The sequence below is a fragment of the Sebastes umbrosus genome, chromosome 12 (genome assembly GCF_015220745.1).
Source record: "Sebastes umbrosus isolate fSebUmb1 chromosome 12, fSebUmb1.pri, whole genome shotgun sequence".
Lineage (NCBI taxonomy): Eukaryota > Metazoa > Chordata > Actinopteri > Perciformes > Sebastidae > Sebastes > Sebastes umbrosus.
The window spans coordinates 812,436-832,633 of NC_051280.1; the positions used below are offsets into that span (position 1 = coordinate 812,436).

A 20,198-nucleotide genomic window follows, 5' to 3' on the forward strand; every position below is an offset into this window, starting at 1 on the left:
TTGATTTTATTTGTTTGTTCAGAGGTAACACCGTGTGTGCAGATTGAGTGTTCGACTATATATATTTTATTATACCTTGCTATGTGAGTATTTTGAACTATGCTCTTTGAGTGTGTGTCTGAGTTTGACCTAGCACCATGTAACAGACTTCAACACCTGTTCATCCTTTCTGCCACTATACTCCCATCATGCATTGTGGGGTGTCGCCAGCCATGAAATAGCTTCTTGGATGTGGTTTATTTTTCAGTTTCCATCAGCTCTGCTCCTTTCCGCAGAGACATTCTGAGGGATTAGTGCAGATACAGATCATCTCATACGATTCCTAATGGATTATAAATTCATAGTATCTTAATGTGCTGTGTGGTCTGTATCAGGTCTGTCCACCTGACACCTGGTTGGTTCTTTTCTTAGGAGGCTGGGGTCAAAGTGTTTTGCTTAGGAGCGGAGTAGGGATGCTAATTTTGATTATTTATTCTTTTTAACCAATAACTTACCCTCGTCAACCGACTATTAACCGTTAACGAGCAAGATTAGTGCGTCTCATGCAGCGGTGCGCCAGCTGCAGTGTATGAGCACAACAGACAACTGAGTCTCCAGTTCACCGTCAGGAGAGTTACTGTAGCAGCCACGCTGCTGCGTGAGGACACATGCAGCCGCTTTAGTCTCCACCACATTATTTAGTTTAGCTGTGAGGTTGTCAGCTTTGTCTGACTGCCGTAACGTTACTTGGTCTGCTTTGTGTAACTTTAGCGAGTGTTCGACAGACCGTGTGTATGTTTGTGCTACGTTAGCAGCTGTAGCGTTGCCAGTGGCTTCGTGCTCGCCGTTGTCGCACCACGGTCTGTCAACGCAGCGTAATGTGTTTGTGTGGCGGCGGTGAGTGTGGGGTTGTTGGTGGCGTTCTAGCTGTGAACGTAGCTGTAGCAGTGTGAGTACAGTTCATTTGTTGGTGAATAAATGCTACAACTCCTCAGATCCGAGCCAACTTCCTGTATCTGTAACTCCGGCTCAGACTCTCTTAAGGTGGACTGTTAGGTGGACCAGCTATTCTCCCTTAAGTGACAAGCCACTCTTCTGAGTTTTGCTCAGCTTTTTATTTAATTTTTTATATTTCTTTTAACCGGTTAACAGATAGTGTTAATCGGTCAAAAACAGTTAATTATTAACACCCCTCATGGGGATGAAATCTGTCCACAGACGGAGAGAAATATTATCACCTGGCAAAGTCCTCAAAACCTGCTCTGTCGTAGTTCCTGCTACAGTAGGTGTCTCCAGGACCACATTGCCATGTCATCACGTTGCCATGGTGACACACACACTGACTCACAAGGTGAAAACATAACGGCTGGTAATGATGCATCTCAATGACACGATACATTCTTCCAGCTCTGGTTTTTCATTTGTGTTCCCCGTACTGCCAACTAAATGGGATCACTCACCCAGCTGACATGGTTTGACTAAAAGACAACTGTTCCATAAAAGCTGTCCACCTTTGACCTTCTGTTCCGCCCACATTAAGACTTTGACATCTATTAGGTTAATTCAACTGTAATTACTTGTTTGCCAGGGCATACCCAACATCTCTTACTGAATGGATAGGGATGAATACATATACCATTCTACTGCTGCATCCAAGTCCCGGCTCCGTTGCACTGGCTTTGATTGTGCAGGGTTTTTCCTGCATAATGAATAACGAGGGGGCCGCCTCCGTCAAATTTCATCCTGCGTCAAGCTCTGGACAAAACTGTGACGCGTGTCCTCATGAAAGCGTTGCACTTGGTGGATTTCTGTCCTTTTGTAACGCCAAAGGTTGCAGCGGTGTTTCTGCTGGTAACATCTGCACCACAGCAAAATAACATCACTCCCTTTCCCTGCCGTTTGATGTTTTAATATAGTTTTATATCTCCAGCTGGCATTGAATACCGTTGCATTGCCTCTGCGACAGTGTGTTCACTGTGCAGCGACCGTCTCTAGCTCAGTTTGGTTCGGAGGCGTAGACTGGTGCTCACTGTACCCTCTCTCCCTGCGGGGAGGGACGGGTCCCCTGCACCGGGCACGATTGTTTACTGGGCGGACATTCCTCAGTGCGTCAGGGTTCTGCAGCGATGACCGCAACCGACCTGTCTTGAAACACAAACTCGTTTACCATGCTTTGTGGGTGACTTATTTGTATTAAGAGCAAAGTAGCTAGTAACTAGTATTGCCAAATTAATGTCTTGAAGTTAAAAGTACAACATTTCTCTCTACAATGTAGCCTAGTGGAGTAGAAGTGGGCTAGAAAAGTACAAGTACCTCACTACAGTACAAAGCCAAATGTCGGCTACATTCCACCACGGCGAGAGCACAAGATCTAGCCTAGACTCTTCATAGATCTAGCCTAGTCTCATCATAGATCTAGCCTAGACTCTTAATAGATCTAGCCTAGTCTCATCATAGGTCTAGCCTAGACTCATCATAGGTCTAGCCTAGACTCATCATAGGTCTAGCCTAGACTCTTCATAGATCTAGCCTAGTCTCATCATAGGTCTAGCCTAGACTCTTCATAGGTCTAGCTTAGACTCTTCATAGGTCTAGCCTAGATTCTTCATAGGTCTAGCCTAATCTCTTCATAGGTCTAGCCTAGACTCTTCATAGGTCTAGCCTGGACTCTTCATAGGTCTAGCCTAGACTCTTCCAATGATCTAGCCTCTTAATTTTGCTCCAGTGCACCAGATTGATTCATTTAACTTTAAAAAAAATTCTTCTGGGAGAGCATATAACATTGGCTGCCAGCTTATCACAGTCTAACCACTGACAATACTGCTGTTTATGCAACACACACACACACACACACACATACACACATACACATTGTTTTCTGCTGTTCTCTTTTTCATAGACGTTACGTCATTATTTGAAGTGAACCTGACCTCATATACTGTCTTTGGGTTGCAGATGGTACTAAAACCCAATCGGCCAATAAGAATGGAAAGAAGTCTGACTCTGGGTCCAGCAGCAGCTTCTTCACCTGGTTCATTGTCCTGGCCCTGCTGGGTGTCTGGACGTCTGTAGCCGTGGTCTACTTCGACCTGGTCGACTATCAGGGAGTCCTTGGTGAGTACTTTGTGCAACACACACACACTTGTATTAATGAGTAGCTGAAAGTGTACTTACACTTTCTGTAGTATTTTCCACCTCATGCACCTTGCTGGAAAGGTATGGTAGCAACTAGTTTGGCATTGGTCTTTAAATGCTTGTATATAGTCTGTCTACAAACACATGCCCTTGTCATCTGTCCCTGAAGTCAACTTCAGCCCTGAATAAGAACCAGTGATATTTACCATTGTCAGAAAAACAAATGTCACATCAGCATTCATTACCAACCTGACCTGAGTCTACTTCAATCCACTGTCCAAATACAATACTGGCAGCAGATGAGTCAGTCAAATCAAGTGAGAACATCCGTTAATTTAAATAGATCGATTGTCGTGGGTCCTGTTTCAGAAGACCTGAGGCCTGTACTACGAAGCCAGTTCAACATACCGTGTATCTTCTCCTCACCTGGCTTAACTAACCTTAACAACCACAAACATGGACGAGTGTACTGTCAGCAGAGCGGCACATTTTGCTAACTAAAATATTAGACAAACACAAAGAAGTTAAACACATAATCCAGAATAAAAGTAACACAGCTGAAGCTGCAAAATGCAGGAAGGACAGCAAAAGGCAAAAGAAAAAATCACCGATATGTGACTGTGTAAATTAACAGAGCGATAATATCCCTGCCCATCTAGAGCACGATAGATCTGACTATAATTATGTGTTTGTGTATTCTGTTAAATTAATATGATGCTTATAGATATAATAGAATAAACTATATTATTCCCTTTAGGGAAATTGGGTCGTGTATGACACTTTTATCCTTCTGTCAGCTGCGTCCCGCCTCCGGAGATGTGAAACAGACTTGGGAGCAAATAAAATAAATATACTGGAAAAACAAAGTTCGTAAACTTGTGTTTGGTGGATTATTTCTCTGTTGTTACAATGCTAATTGGCATTGTATTTTACATCGTTGGAAAGCCTGTTTATTTACCTTTGCAATGATGTCCAACTTGTAAGGATCATGTATTTGTGGGATGAGCAGCACAGCTGATTATGTGGGTAGTGCCCAAGAAAAATGTTCCAAAATGCTCTGCCAATGGTAAACAGTGTATTCTCATAAGGCTACCAGGAAGCCTGCAATGACTGCCCTTCACCGTCAGGCCCGTTTGCGCTGGTGTCGACAACACAGACAATGGAACCTGAACATGTGGGGGAATGTCATGTTCAGTGATGAGTCCAGGTTCTGTCTACGAAAGTTGGATGGCAGGGTCAAAGTATGGAGACGACGCGGAGAACGCTATGCTGATTGTTGAACCGCTTTTGGTGGGGGCAGTGTCATGGTGTGGGGCGGCATCTCCCTCACTGGCAAAACAAGGCTTGTCATCATTGAAGGCCATCTCAATGCAGTGAGATATCGGGATGAGATTCTGCAGCCAGTGGCGATCCCATACCTCCAAAATCTGGGACCTAACTTCGTCCTCCAAGATGACAACGCTCGCCTCCACAGAGCCAGGGTTATCACAGACTACCTCCACAATGTGGGAGTAGAGAGAATGGAACGGCCTGCCAAGAGTCCACACCTCAACCCAATTCAACACTTGTAGAATCAGCTTGGGCGTGTTAGAGTGACCAACACAACCACGCTGGCTGACCTGCAACCAATCCTGGTTGAGGAATGGAACGCCATCCTACAGCAAACGTGTGACCAGGTTGGTGACCAGCATGAGGAGGAGGTGCCAGGCTGGTGTGGCTGCGTATGGATCTTCCACCGCTACTGAGGCTTCTGACGGTGTATTAAATGAATAAAGTGTAAAATAGCCAATATGTCTTGTTTGTTCCTTGTTACTGATAGAGAGTTCAATCATCAAATCCACCAAACAACTCAAAACAAGAGTCAACACCAACAGGAGAATACACTGTTTACCATTGGCAGAGCATTTTGGCAAATTTTTCTTGGGTGCTACCCACATAATCAGCTGTGCTGCTCATCCCACAAATGCATGATCCTTACAAGTTGGACATCATTGCGAAGGTAAATAAACAGGCTTTCCAACGATGTAAAATACAATGCCAATTAACATTGTAATAACAGAAAAATAATCGACCAAACACAAGTTTCCGAACTTTGTTTTTCCAGTTTATAAGAAAATAATTCAAAGCAGTATGCAGGCTTACTTTCATATCTTATCTTATCTTATAATCAGCCACAGTCTACATAAAAGTACCGGTAACAAAGTAACCACGGCAATGCATACAGTCTCAGGACTGTCAGCGCACGACTCAACGTATTTATTATTTCATTTTTTTTATTTGCTCCTAAATCTGTTTCACACAGTTGGGATTTTTTTTGCCAGCTGTTCTTCCTGCATTTATCAGTTTAAACTGTGTTGTTTTTAGGGATGCACCGATACCACTTTTTGTCAGCCCAAGTACAAGTACTTACATTTGGGTACTCACCGATACCGAGTACCGATGCGAGTCCTTCTCTGAGCCAAAGACCCTCGTTAACAGCCAGCTGGAGGATGTGAGCGACACGTCAGGCTGGGGAGTCCCGCATACGAGGTGGTGCGCCGCCACCGACTCTAGGTTGGCTTGGAAAGGCTTGGGGTGAGGTGCTTCCCGGGGCCGTGGCCAAAGTGTCACCGGGGCGGACTGTCCTTAGTGCGCCCCAACCGCGTCGTGCCCCCATATCGCGGCGCGGCCCACGTCAAAGGCGTCATTGGTCTTCGACGATGTCAGCAACCGACCCGTCTTGAAACACGGACCAAGGAGTCTAACGCACGTGCAAGTCAGAGGGTGCAAGCAAAACCCCGTGGCGCAATGAAAGTGAGGACCGTCGGGGAGGTGGAGCGTGAGCGCGTGCGAAAGGACCCAAAAGATGGTGACGAGAGGTTAACGTCACGCTGCCATAAAGTGGTATCGGTGCCTTTTGTATCGAAGCCGTTTTGCGAGTACAAGTACATGAGCACAGTATAATACCCGATACTGGTATCGGTATCGGTGCATCCCTAGTTGTTTTTAGTCTGGATTATGTGTTTAACTTCTTCGTCTTTGTGTAATATTATCATATGATCGGCGCTCTGATTGGTCAGCAGGCGGTGCTTTTATAGAGTTGATCTCTTATCTGGAACATAACCTGCTGCGGAGCAGGTTACCTGTTCAGCGTCAGTTATTATGGTGATCTACCCCGGTAAGAAGTCATCCACCATCGTAGGACTCAAAACCCTGAAGGGTTAACCCTGAAGTTACCTCGCTGACCCCAAATCCTGTTTCGTAGTACAGGCCTCAGGATTAGTGAAAACTCTTTTAGTTGGTTAACCCTGAGATAAGGGACACTCTGGGTTTACAGCTCCAGAGAGAGAGCTAAACTCTGGGTCAGTTACCATGGTAACTGACTCTGTGAACCTAATCTTCTCGCTGGCAGGTTTTCTTCAACCAACTGAGTTTCTCTCTGTCTCCTCCCTCTGACAGAGCCAAACACGCAGCTTTATTTCCTCATTCATTCAGTCAGAGGTTGACCGTATGTCAGAATCTAAATCCTGGTTGGATATTAGTTTGTTACTCTGGACTGTCTAAAGTGACTCTTTTATGTGTTGTCAGTCATTTCTTTGAACATTCAAATATCACACGGCATCAAGTCTCCCTCAGCTCAGAATCAAACCTCTGCATGTCCTTCTTCTTTATAACACTGTGACTCTGAACACAGACAGCTGTCAGTCTGTTAGAGCAGCTCCACTAACATGTTTATTGCTCATAATGTGTAATCTCAGTTTAAACAGTAAAGATCAGCATGAAGCTCAGACGCGTAGGATCAATGAATATGATCTCTATCTGGTCCCACTGATGGAACAGAATTCCTCTAATATTGTATATGATGTGTTAATATCTGTGAGTGAGCAGGATGGTGGTGCAGCTGCAGAACAGAGTTGGAAAGAGAGTTTTTTAAATAGGCTGCGTATAGTCTGAACAGGTTTTAACAGCATTTCACTGACTGGGTTTAAATTGAAACATTTGTTGAAGTAGCTGATTTTATATATATATATATAGCTGTAGCTGATTTTATTTATTTATATATATATATATATATATATATATATATATATATATATATATATATATATATATATATATATATATATATATATATATATATATATATAAATAATTTGTCACATTTGATTGTAAAGTGTTTTTGTTAACAGTAAGATGGTTCCATTTATTACAGTGCCATATCATGAACAACATACAGCATTGTTGTGTCATTGGTGTGGAGCAGTGTCTCTACTGCAGCTACCTCTCAACTACTGATTGGTTCTGTTAGATGCATGTCTGTTACCTTTGATCACAGTATACTCTCTGTCACTAATCTGCACCTGTAATGACTGATGTTGAATATGTGTAGTACTCAATTACTTATGTGTGAATTCTGATTCTAGCTATTGTTCCAATATCTATGTTTTGTGTTTGCATGCAGACAAGGCTAAGGGCTTACAAATTAACCTGTCTGAGGCCTTGCAAGGTAAAAATCCCAATGCATACTTCTCCTCCAGCCTGTATTAACATCAATGGGTGGTGTCTTGTGCCTTTTATTGTTGTGCTCTCCAGATACTTCCCTCACTCTCTCACACCCTTGTCTCAGAGCCCTGAATCTAAAAACATGAAGGCAATAAATGTTCCAGATGTGTCAGACTAACAGCTGTCAGTCACAGGCCTTATTGTTCTCTGGTCCTGAGTGTTGTTGGACCTGGGTCAGTGTATTCTTCATCTAAGCCTGTCATACAAATGTAAACTGTCTGCATTTTATTTTTGTAAAATTACAGACAGAAAAAAGTCATGCAGTTTAAAGAAATGGATCGATATCATTTAGCACAAGTCATGGTAAACATGTCATCCTCCTTGTTAAAGTGATGGAAGTTGTGTTCCTTGTTCAGCTGGAACAAATCTGCTGCACCGGAACAAACCTTTTCTCAGCTGGTTTAGATCCAGGGCTTCTGTCAGACATCCTGTCCATTCTGTCCTTCACTCACTCTGTAGCTGGCAGCGCTGATGCTACCATCCTAAACCTAGAACACAAGTTCACAACAGCTTTTTGGGGGGTAGACTCCTCTAAAGCCTAGTTCACACTACACGACTTTCAAAGTGTTCAGATCTCTGTACTGTTCACACAACTCAACTAGCTGTCTTGTAATCAGGAGTCTTTAGTCGTTGTGGTTTTCACACTATATGACAGAACAGAGACAGGAGGTCACACACTACAAGATCTTTCACCCTGATGAGTTCTCCAAACTACGTTGTCGTGAAAACACGCATGAAAAATACACGGTAAATGACGTGATGGCATGCACGAGACATTTTGCTGATTTTGTCGGCACGTGTTCATAAAATGGCCTGTTTCCACACGTCTTTTTTTTACCTTTTATTCCTCTAGGACAGGTGTCAGCAACCTGCGGCTCCGGCGCCACATCCGTCTCTTTAGCCCCTCCAGTAACTCCCTGTGGATTTATAAAAATGGAAATGAATAACAGTTTTGTGTTTACATTTTTATTCATCATTGTTGAAGGTCTATGGAACGACGGTGTATTAGGGCCACATTGAGGAAAAAAATAAATCGGAGCTTTAGAGAATAAAGTCATATTACGAGAATAAAGTCATATTACGAGAATAAAGTCATAGGTTTACGAGAAAAAAAAGTCGTAGTATTATGAGAATAAAATCAGAAGTTTATAGTAGTAATGGTAGGAAGTATAAGTAGTAGTTTTGTGTTATTTTCTTTTTTTTAGTAAAGTTATGACTTGATAGTAAAGGTTGCTGACCCCTGCTCTAGGTGCAACAGGAACTTTGCTCTGTTGTAAATGCAGCACATACAGTAGGCTAAGTTCCTGTTGTTCCAGGAGACCCCTCCTCCCCCAGGTTTACCCTCAACCCATGGGGAAAATCTGGGTTAAAGCTGTGTAGTGTGAACTAGCTGTGAGTGTTTGTTAATGTCACTAAAACAAACGGTGTTCCTACAGGGTCATGTTGTTTCTTCTTTAGTAATAGAAATTCTAGCTAAAAAGCCCTGACTGTTGCCATCTCCTGTTTTCCCCTCCTAGACTCAGTGTATCCCGTATCCCCTCACATTTAAAGAGCTCCACCAAGCTTCACGCTGACTGTAACCTTTGCCAACCTTCCCATTTAAAGTGGCAATCTGGAAGAGTTTCATTTAAATAGATGCCTGTTAAGTCACTATCTTTGGCCGCAGGAGGTAACACAAGGGTGATTGAGCCTACGGCCCACTGATGAAAGTTTAGCAATATTTATATTATTGCAGTATTATGAACTGGGTTCCTGTGCTGATATTCCCTGAGAAAATGCTGTATTACAGTTTTTCTCAATTGTATAAAAATAGAACTATGCACACAAGGCTGGAAACTTGAAGCTCCTGTATCAACAACGAGACTCCAGACTGCTAAACTCTAAGAACAATTCAAATAGAGACTCAAAATCAACCAGGACTGCCACTTTAAATAAGGAGAGCACAGCCACACAATGAGCTTGTTTTATGAAGGAACAGTTGAAAACTCTATGATGAGAGACCGAAGATAATCAGTGGCCAGTCTCCTACAAGCTTGGTCCATGTCTTTAAGTGTCTGTCTGTGTTGAATGATGCATGTAAATGTCCAGTTATCAATGTGTCTTTGTAGTTCCTGTGAGAACCAACAATAAGTCCAACTGTGTGTTTGTTACTGCTGTAGGTAAACTGGTGGCATACGATACAGATGGCGATGGTGATTTTGATGTCGAGGATGCAAAAGTTCTTCTAGGCAAGTAGATTTATCTCTAATTTACAACTCATTTTAGTGTAGTGTGTCTAGTGTACTATCAGTGTCTGTCTCCAGTGCCCAACATCTGGAAATCTCCTCTGCATTTATTGGTGACATGGGACATGATTTCCCACTCATGATGCAGTTGGAACTGCTTTGTTTTGAGTTTGAGCATTTCTGCAGGCCACTGATAAAGTGTGTTTTGTGTTTGTTAATTCATTAATTCAATGGCAGTTTGGGTTTATTTTGCATGACTGACCGCTGCCACAGAGGCAATCTCATCAATGAAAAGCTGAGCTCCCCAAACACTTCTGACCTTAGTACGTACGTCTGTGAATGTTTGTGTGTTTTCATAACTGGTTTGTAATCTAAAACAAATGTCCCCACATTAAAGAGTATGAAAGTTTGAATTAGTCTAAGACCCCTGAGGCTTAGGCCTCTACCAAAGAAGGTAGTTGCTTCGTAGTATGGCTATAACGAACTAATGTCATTCGTTAAACAACCTGTTATTAAAGGATGGAACTCGTGAGGTTCATCAGGATCAGAGGTTGGTTTAATTTACCCGAACTAGGGATTTTAATAATTAACTGTTTAATCGTTAACCGACATTAAGCATTTTAACCGACTAACACCATCGGTTAAAACGGTTAAAAGAAATGTTAATAATTAATAAAAAAGTTGAAAAACTTGTCACTTAAAGGAGAATAGCTGGTCCACCTTAACAAAAAAAAAATATCCAATTGCGATTATTTTGACTGATATTGCGATATGATTTGCAATATTAGAGGGGATTTTAACTTTTACGTCAGTATTCTCATTTTCATTGAAAAACATGAACCTGATTGTGGTGTAATTTTTGCAGGGATCTGTACCAAACAAAGATGTTTTCTTAAGTCTGTGGAATAGGGTGTGTAAAGCCAGGACATCTCTGCAGCACTACAATATTTAATTTAAAATGGTATTTTGACACATTTGCCTTTAACAAATATTGCACCTCCTGCAACTTGAGAATTGCACTAGGCCATATTGGGATTTTGATTATCGATTGAAGATTAATTGTGCAGCCCTCCTCACCTCTGTGTGAAGCTCAAAGCATTCAAGACAGCTGGGAGCTTGATAAGAAAGTTCCCAGTTGTCGTCGGTGCTATTACTCCCCATGTGATGTCTGCTGCATGTTGCATGGTTTTATACAAGATCAGCTTCAAGTCTTTGTTTTTCTATCTTGTTTCTATAACTCCCAAACCTACTGAAAAGTGTACACTAGTTTTGACATGTTGGACCACAGCTGTATGCCAACGGCTTAATTCCAACAGAAGACTCAAGATTTTGAACTTGGCATGACAAGATGCCATTCGCAGAATCTCAGAGAACCTGAAAACATTTTTTGTATCACTTAACATTAAGTACCCAGTAAAATGGCTGAAATTCGACCGCCACGAGAATCACAAGTTAGGGTTTGTCTTTGTTCACGTTTTTAGATGGAGGCTGGTGAGGATCAAAAGCAGACAGTTTGTTCTCGTCTCAATCTTTGGATGGCATACTTGTACTATGTGTGAATCTACACTCTTTGCTGTTTTTGTAATATTCAAAATACTCACCATTTTGCTGTTAATAGAAGCATTTAGGATGCTGCCATTACACGCAGCAATCTTTGCTTAAATGTTCCCGTTCTCAAGTGCTCTTACGTGACCGTTTTTGCTCCATACTATCAGTTCTTTAGATGAAGCTCTAGGCAGTCTGATCTGTCACCAAAGTTCATCCGTCTTCAGAAAGGTGGTTCTTTACTCTCCCACTAGCAATCCATCATCCATGCCTCTGCAACCACCCTACCCTACCTATTGGCTTTAACAAATTGTTAAAAACTTCAACTTTCTGTTTGCTTCCTGCCATTCTAGTGCATGCTCCCACGCATATGCTGTACTTCTCTCGCCCTTTTCTTATGATCCATTTCTGAATCTCCCCTTTGTGTCTTCTTTGTCTCACTCTTATTGTGTGTTGGAGTTGGTCTCTCTTAAGCTCAGTATCCTTTCATTGCCTTTTATAGAACCGTAGGAGCTGTCTGTATCAAATTGCACTGTAATGGCTGACAAAAGTTGCTGTGCAGTGCAAAGTGATTTATCATTGGAACATTTTCAACACACTCTTAAAGGGTAATGTTGGTATTTTTCAGCCTGGAGCCTATTCTCCCATGTTTCTGTGTCTAAGTGACTAATGGGAACAACACTTTCTGAAACTGGTCCAGTATTGAAGGAGAACGCTGCAGACGGCAGTAGCTAAACGGGCTGTAATGTAATCGCTGGAAGCAACTCCTCACCGTCAGTTTACGTCCACTAAAAGTTGTTGTTGTTGCCGCTGACAGGCTCAGACTGTTATTAGAAGTGTCTGACAGCATTATGGAAAGAACCCTACAGAGAAATAAAACATTTCTCTGATCTTTCACTTGATCCCGTCTGTTTGTTTGCTCTGAGAAGTCTCCTTCTGAAACCTTGCATCTCATCCACATTGTGGAAATCCTCTAAATACTCAGCCATGACAATGGAAATGTTTTAGATACCACTAAGCTACGCTCTCTGTACTCCAACACAACACACTCTGACAACACCGGTACTCCTCTCTCCAACTCTCACTCACGCTTCCACCGTTGTCTTCTGGCAACAAGTCACATGACACAATGACAAACAGGAAGTGAAAGGTCAGAGAAATGTTTTATTTCTCTGTAGGGTTCTTTCCATAATGCTGTCAGACACTTCTAATAACAGTCTGAGCCTGTCAGTGGCAACCCAGTAGCACAAAGCACACCCACTGAGCTGAAGAATGATAGCCGATTCAAACTGAAATTGCAAACGTTACTTTCGTGACGGCTATTTTGCTTTGTTTATATGATTGTTGCATGTAATGGAGTTGTTTTTGGAGTTCTATTACTAAGAGAGCTTATGAAACGTAGCGAACTGCCCGTTAACCGATTTCCCAGCTGGAGATGCGTTCGTGCGGTGTCGGCCAGCCTACGTCCCTTCAGCGTCCCTGTTGGCGGTGTGAATGCAAATAGGAAAAAAAGGCTCTTGAAGGTATGTAGTTCTTAGGGAGTCCCCAGTGGGCAGTTCCTCTTACGGAGTCCCCAGAACCGTTTGATCCAAATTAGACACAAAAACATGCAAAAATAGGGTCCAGGTTGAAGAATACTGAAGTTGTCCTTAATAGTTTACAATTAACCCCTTTGAAACTTAAGTATCACCAGAATACTGTTAACAGTTGAGCATGTCCCACTGTCTGCTGACAGATTCTAGCTTTCCACCATAGTGCATGTGTATTTACTGGCATGTGGCTGTGTCCACATGGAAATCCAGCTTGAGTTTTTCTCTGCTTTAACTCTTGTCTGTTATTCTAAGGCTGTCTCCACCAGCCAGGAGTGTGACCTGAACGGTCCGGTCAGTGCAGAGAACTCAGCTAAAACCAGGTTCAGGATCACTGCTCTGCATTTTGAAATGATGGCTCAAGTTGGCACAAAGACATTTTGTTGGTGATCATGTGTAGACATCAGGACTCCAGCTGCTTATGATAAAGCCTTAGTAGTTCCCTCGCTGCCTAACATACGCTTAAAACTTCTCTTACCTTCTCCTCTTGTTTCTTTCCCTCCTCTTTCCTCCTCTGCTCTTAACCCTCTTTCATTACATTTCTCTCTTTTCTCCATTTGATTCCACCTTTCTCTCTCGCTGCCTTTTCATTAGTTTTTTCCACTTCTTTCCCCACACTGTTCCATCTCACTTCCACATGTTGTGCTGCCAAACTTTACCCTCCATCCACCCATGCCCCCCCACCACCACCACCTCCCATCCCCCCTCTTGTTTGCGTAGGCCTGACCAGTGAGGGCGATGATCAGGGTGAATCCGAGGTTCTGGATTGGTTAGAAGAAGTGGAGGGCGGCGGCTCTGATTGGTTAAACGGTTTCTTCACTTTCCTGTACGGTCTGATAAACCCCCTGGAGTCCCTGGAGGAGGAGGAGGAGCACAGTGCCTCAGGAGGACTCGTAGAGGCACAGGAGGAGGACGAGGAGGACGAGGATGAGGGAGGGTTCAGAAAAAGAAGAGCAAATGATGATGGAAGTCAGGGGCAGAAGATCGTCATAGTTGGCCTCCATAACCAATAGCCTCAGGCCAACTGCAGCACCCCAGTTATCCTCTAATGCACTTGATTTCAACCAAAGGGCCTCAGCATCCAACAGCCCAAGCCACAGTGTCTGGGAAACTGTTCCTACAATATGTTCTCTGCTGACTTTGGCAGGTTTTGGAACCTGAACCAAGCCAGTAGCTTTGGATGTGAATATCTCACCTTGTGTTGTAGGCCCCACCCATCCCAAGTTTCACCTACTGGAATCCCCAAATATTGTCAAACTTGACATACAACTTAATTCTTGTATCAGGAGGGTGAAAACCTTTTGAAGAGTTTTCTATCATGTTGATCCCTGTGCTGGGATATGGACGTGATACTCAGGAACACTTTTTGAAGTCTTCTCTTAAATGTTTTTTTTAGAATCTATTAGCATTATTTTTGTGCACAGACCCGTTGGAGACAGCCAGCATGACTAAACAAGACAAAATGCAAAGATAATTTGCACTCGGACAGCTGCTCCGTCGCCCCTTTCTCTGACATTTTGACTTTTCCTATTGCTGCATGCCATACATGTTGATCCTCAACATTTACTCTGGATTCTGGGACTATAAGCATGGATTTGTTCTCTTTTAAACCTCAAGTTTAAGGCACTTGGTTTTGTCTTGGACCGTATTTCTACCTGGTATTAACATGTGATCTGGGTATGGAATGCATCGAGATAAAGAGAACACCTCACCAGGTGTGAAAGCACAGCCTTGATCAGATACTAATACCCAAGTAATGTATCCACATACAGATTGCATGTTGATACCAGGTGGGAATAGGGTCTTGAACTCATGTATGAATGGCACTGAAGGTTTGTAGGATTGCCTTTTCTAATGTGTCAGTATATATTGAGCCAAGTTGATGCGTCCTATGCCTCAGGTTCCTGTGTATTCTATAGGAGTTGTAGTTTGTCTTATGTCATCCCTCTGCTCAGCAACACCGTATATAACTGTATAGACCTTTTTCATGGCAGACATTTTGACATGCCATAGGAGGAAAAGCACACATATAAATAATAATATCAATTTCATATTTGATTGTGCTTTTCCTACTATGACAAGTCAAAATGTCTGCTGTGAAAAAACATGCTTCAAATGTCTTCCACCCTAAGTAGTTGTCAGCCATGAAGCCAACTTGTTTAATCCCAGGCTCAGGTTTGTGACTATGCACCGGCAGAATCCATTCATGCCATTCCAGCGTGTTTGTGTTGTGGCTTATCGATGAGAGATGAGTGCACTGCAGTAGAAACAGGGATGTTTGATTGATTACTTGGACAGCTGAAACCAACAGAAGGTGTATTGTTTTTTGTGCACGTGAGAGAAGGTGTGTGCTTATGTGTTAGCAGGTATGTCATGAACTTGATGGCTGTTATGAATGCATGGATGACACCTGATTTAGAAACAGGCTCTTCCTGCTCTGTGGTGGGGTGAGTCTAGCTGGGACTCTTTAGAAGAATGAATGTACACGATGCTACTGGAAGATACAGGACATGCATAAATCCATAGCTACTGTTATGCAGCAACATTTCTGTCCCCATGAATAACTTCCTCATATATTCTTTAAAATGTGTCAAATATTCATAACAAATGGCTTGAATTATAGATTAAGGTCTTATTTATAACAAACAAAGAATAATGCATGTTAAAAATACTTTTTTTCCCCAAAGTCTTGAGGCTGAAATGTTGCTGTGAATCAGGAATAACCCCTCTGTAACTTGAGTAACTGGTGAGAGAGCCCTCTTCTTGTACAGTCAGCCTGAAAATCCCTCTGCCTCCAGTCCCAGTCCTACTCTACCATACTGGTTTTGTTACCAGTTGTCCTGGCGTCGACATCAACTTCTATCCAATATCTGCTTTGTAATCGGTTTCTGGCAAACCCCGACTTTATTCTGGCTATCTAAACTTAGACTTTTCTGAGGTTCTATTTACATACTGACATAAGCTAACATGAAATCAGATGCCCTCTTTTGAAAAAACTGTGGCCTCTGACTCTTGTAGATATGGTGTTGTGTGCTGTTATAACATCAAATCAGGTCATGTAACTCCAGTGGCTACAGTTCAAGTTACTACGTAGTTTTTGTCAGCAAGAGCTATAACGTTACTCCGCTGTGTGGCATAAAGTATTATTAGTATATGCAAATATGCTGGTCATGGGGTGAATTGTTGGAAACTGTCATAAGAGAATTAGAATGGCTTTATTGACCCAGTATGTGTGCACATACAAGGAATTTGACTCCGGTTTTTCATTGCTCTCAATGAGCGCATGCATATTAGATTAGTAAAGAACTACCAGTGAATCATGCCCTATTCTAGCCTTGGCTTGCATGTGGTATAGGATGAGTATTTTCTATTGAGCTCGTATGGTATGGTTCTATCCTTTCTTCTGTCATCCCTGTGTGCGTGTGTGTTCATATAAACACCAGCTGAGCAGATTGGAGAGCATGAAGAGAGGAAACAAACTAGACGCAGAGGTAGCACACATCACTCCTCCTGCCTCCGCCTCCACACGCTTCATTCATCCAAACTAGTGTCCTCCACTTAAAAAGTAGTTTACTATTCACCACTGAGTTGTTAGTGGCAATATTGACCTTTTATGGTCATTTTGATCTCATATGGCATAATTGTGAAATTCCTCATGTTTTTTTTGACTAATTCTATTTACTCTGGCTAACTAGTGTCGGGGATAATGCTTTTGTGTGTTGTTACTCTGTGTGTTCCCAGTCCGACCTGAACTCCCAGTGCCTATGTTCAGGAGGAGAGAGAGGAAAAAAGCAGGCACCAGAGGAACTAAGTATCTGGCAGGAATGAGAGCAGCGTCTCTGGGCTCAGGTGCGCCGCTGGCTGTGGCCTGTCAATATGAACATGTACAACATGATGTGATGGGGAACACAACAGTGGTGATCACCATTGAAACATTTTTCAATGTACAGTATGCAAATAGTTAATTAATTTGGCCTACAACTTCAGTCATCATTTGATAGAGGTGAAAATGTGTGTGTTCTCCACTACATCCAAGGGTACCTTTTTTTTAATCTTGCAAAGTAGATGTGTGTGTGCTGCTGCAGAAGGGGATGTGACAGTGGAGACAAAAGCATTATTTTCTGCAAGCCTCAGGTTGTCTCACAATTTGGCTTTCAATCATCTATCAGAGTGCTATAGACCTTTTTCACACTGAGCACAGCTCTCATTGATAGCAGTAAAAATTACTGCATTTCATTCAGGTGAACTAGTTCAGGGTCCTGGTATTGTGCATGCTGGCTTACTGTCATGGGACTTACTGGGACACCTGATGGAACTGAGCCACAAATGTTTCAACTGTGCTTTTCCTGCAATGACGAGTCCAGATGTCTGCAGTGAAAAAGGTCTATGGCTGCAATCACACCAAATAAATCCAGTCCTCCCGTTCATTTGAGTGTGGGTAGTGTGTTTAACCTGCGGTGGTGGGGGCTAGAGTGGATGCTGAAAAAAAACATACGCAGCGGGCCTGCAGCGAAAAGTTGAAACGGACTCAACTTTTGGAGAAACGCAACTTCACGTCACGTAAGCGGTATTCCAGAGCTATACAACCCAGCCATGAGGGAACCGGAGACGTTAATGGTCCGTTAAGTGACACCACCACACCACCCTGTGCTTTAACGCTGCAACGCTGCAATGCCTGATTTGGTGTGAATGCTGCCTACACCAGGCTTAAGTCAGATTCTGCACAGCTGGACTTGAGTTTTGTCTCTCAATGTAAAGCCAGGCTTAGTTTATACAGCAACAGTGCCTCTGCTACAGTCAGTCAGTGTGGTTTGCTGCAGCGTGAGGCTGAGAGTGGCTTCATGCAGTATTTCTAGTGGACTTGATAGTATTTGGAGCTGTGTAAATGGCTTGTGCATAAAGTGCAACTGGTATTGGACCGTAGGAATGATGAACAGTTGTGTTCATGGACTGACCGCTTCATGGTGTGTAACAACGACAAAGGTATAACCTGTAAAAGAACCCCGTGTTGTAACTCTTGCCTTGTTTGTGTGCAATAATCAGATGAGAAACCTGGAGATGCAGCCAGGAGAGGAGCAAAGAAAGGTATCGTCATGCAGCCACATGCATGAAGCGGTGTGATGTTGCAGTGTGAGCCAGACTAATGGATGAAGTTTCATCTACTCACAACTCATTGTGATTTTAAATCCAGCTGAGTTTATTTTTATGAACGAGTTATTAACCAGCATTGAAAGGGTTGATTTGCGGTGATTTAAATAGCTATCTAAATGCTGCTGTGTTTAACTTGAGTAGTTTCATGTAGGTCATTTATGTTTTAAGAAAGTGGTGTAAATCAGTTTAATACTGTTTCACACCAGTTTAAACGGAGTATAACGGCAGTGTGGTTTACACACTGCTTGCAGGAGAAAGTGAGAGGAGTATGGCATGGAACCGGTCTATGGTTCGAGTTCATCCTGACATGCACCCGTCTGCCTGATGTGTGGCGATGTCCAATAACAGAGTGAATTTGAGCATGGTCTTTGTCCTATAAAAACTCATTTTAAGAGGTGAAACACCAAACAGTGTTGTTGCTCATCCATCCCAGAAACCTCTCCAACCAAGGATGTGGGCTGGAAGCTTCGGGAGGCTCTAAAGCAGCAGCTGGCCATCATCCACGAACGTGTGGAGGCCAAGAAGCTCGCCAAGCTGGCTCTGGCTGAGGTCAGACTGCTCCTGGCCAAAGAGGAGGAGGAGAAGGAGCTGGAGCTAGGGAGAAAGGAAATAACAGCCAGAGTGAAGGAAAGAGTAGCCACCAGGCTGCAAGAGGAAGAGGAGAAAATAGAAAAAGAAGAGATGGAGAAGGCTCTGAAGAAACTAAGGAAAGAAAAAGCAAAACAACTGGATGAGGAAAAGGAAGAGGAGAGCAAGGAGGAGAAGGAAGGGGAGAAGAAATCCCAGAAAGGAGTGGAGAAAGAGGAGAAGTCAGAGAAAAAGGTAGAGGGGGAGGGAAAGAAGGCACAGGAGGAAGACAAGGGGAGAGGGAAAGAGTCTGCCAAAGAAAGACAAAAGAGAAACAAAGCTGAGAAATCTGACAGAAGAGGCAGGAAATGAAGTTAGAATATTTTCATCCCATAGGAAGCCGTTTTAACTTCAGGGCAGGGGATCGAACATTATTTTGGTTCTGACCAAAATGTGTCTGCTGCACCCAGGTATCAAAAAGCCCCATTCATAATCTTGTTACTTCTTCTTCAGTTCCTGATTTAGATCAACATGTTTCCATTGGAAACAGTTTAGCGTGTGTTTGGACATCATTTAACCCAACAGGATAGACGTTTGGCTTCTTTTGTCAAAAGAAGGTAAAAAGGAATTTGTAGAAAAATGTTTATCCTTCTCAAAGTTCTGCATAGAAACTCAGGTATTCTATCGGCACTATAATTCAAAGATTTGAAATGATGCCCAGCCCTGTTTGGCCTGTGTTTAGATGGAGTAGTTCCCAACTGGTCCATCCTCTCCTCAGTCATAGTCATGGAGCACGCCTCAGCTAATTCATCACTCAATGAATATTATTTCACAAACTTCAAACAAAATAATGTGCAGTTAACCCACAAATGAAAAGGTATTGTAGCAAAGTAGATGTTAATAGGCCTAACGACAACCATGCTTTGGTGAGAAGGTTAAAGAAAGAATTGACTTGTTATTTTAGTAAATTGAATATATTATGTGTCGTAATTACTTCAGCCGTGTTCTGGAGCCGTCTAGCTACTTCCATGTCCATGCTGAGAGAGAGAGAGAGAGAGAGAGAGAGAGAGAGAGAGAGAGAGAGAGAGAGAGAGAGAGAGAGAGAGAGAGAGAGAGAGAGAGAGAGAGAGAGAGAGAGAGAGAGAGAGAGAGAGAGAGAGAGAGAGAGAGAGAGAGAGAGAGAGAGAGAGAGAGAGAGAGAGAGAGAGAGAGAGAGAGAGAGAGAGAGAGAGAGAGAGAGAGAGAGAGAGAGAGAGAGAGAGAGAGAGAGAGAGAGAGAGAGAGAGAGAGAGAGAGAGAGAGAGAGAGAGAGAGAGAGAGAGAGAGAGAGAGAGACTAAAAACCCAGTTTGAGTAGTGAGGAAGGATGGGAGTGATGTCGGAACAAGCACTGAAAGATACTGGAGTGGTGATACCCAGTGTGATGTCGTGTTCATGATCATGTCTAGATTTGATTACATTGAAAA

General features: G+C 42.8%; 1 protein-coding gene across 9 annotated transcripts in view; it reads left to right on the forward strand.

The window, feature by feature from the left end:
- The window catches only part of asph (aspartate beta-hydroxylase), a 38,603-nt gene that overhangs the window by 8,082 nt on the left and 10,323 nt on the right, over positions 1 to 20,198 (forward strand). For 4 of the 9 annotated variants that reach the window (XM_037788614.1, XM_037788612.1, XM_037788611.1 and 1 more), the window contains exons 2-4: positions 2,935 to 3,093; positions 7,556 to 7,600; positions 9,816 to 9,884. In XM_037788614.1, coding sequence (XP_037644542.1) covers positions 2,935 to 3,093; positions 7,556 to 7,600; positions 9,816 to 9,884 — 273 coding nt within the window. Of the gene's footprint in view, positions 1 to 2,934; positions 3,094 to 7,555; positions 7,601 to 9,815; positions 9,885 to 16,458; positions 16,507 to 16,756; positions 16,865 to 18,058; positions 18,101 to 18,599; positions 19,593 to 20,198 lie in introns of those variants that run through there. The other 5 variants (XM_037788617.1, XM_037788619.1, XM_037788618.1 and 2 more) reach the window with 5 other exon arrangements.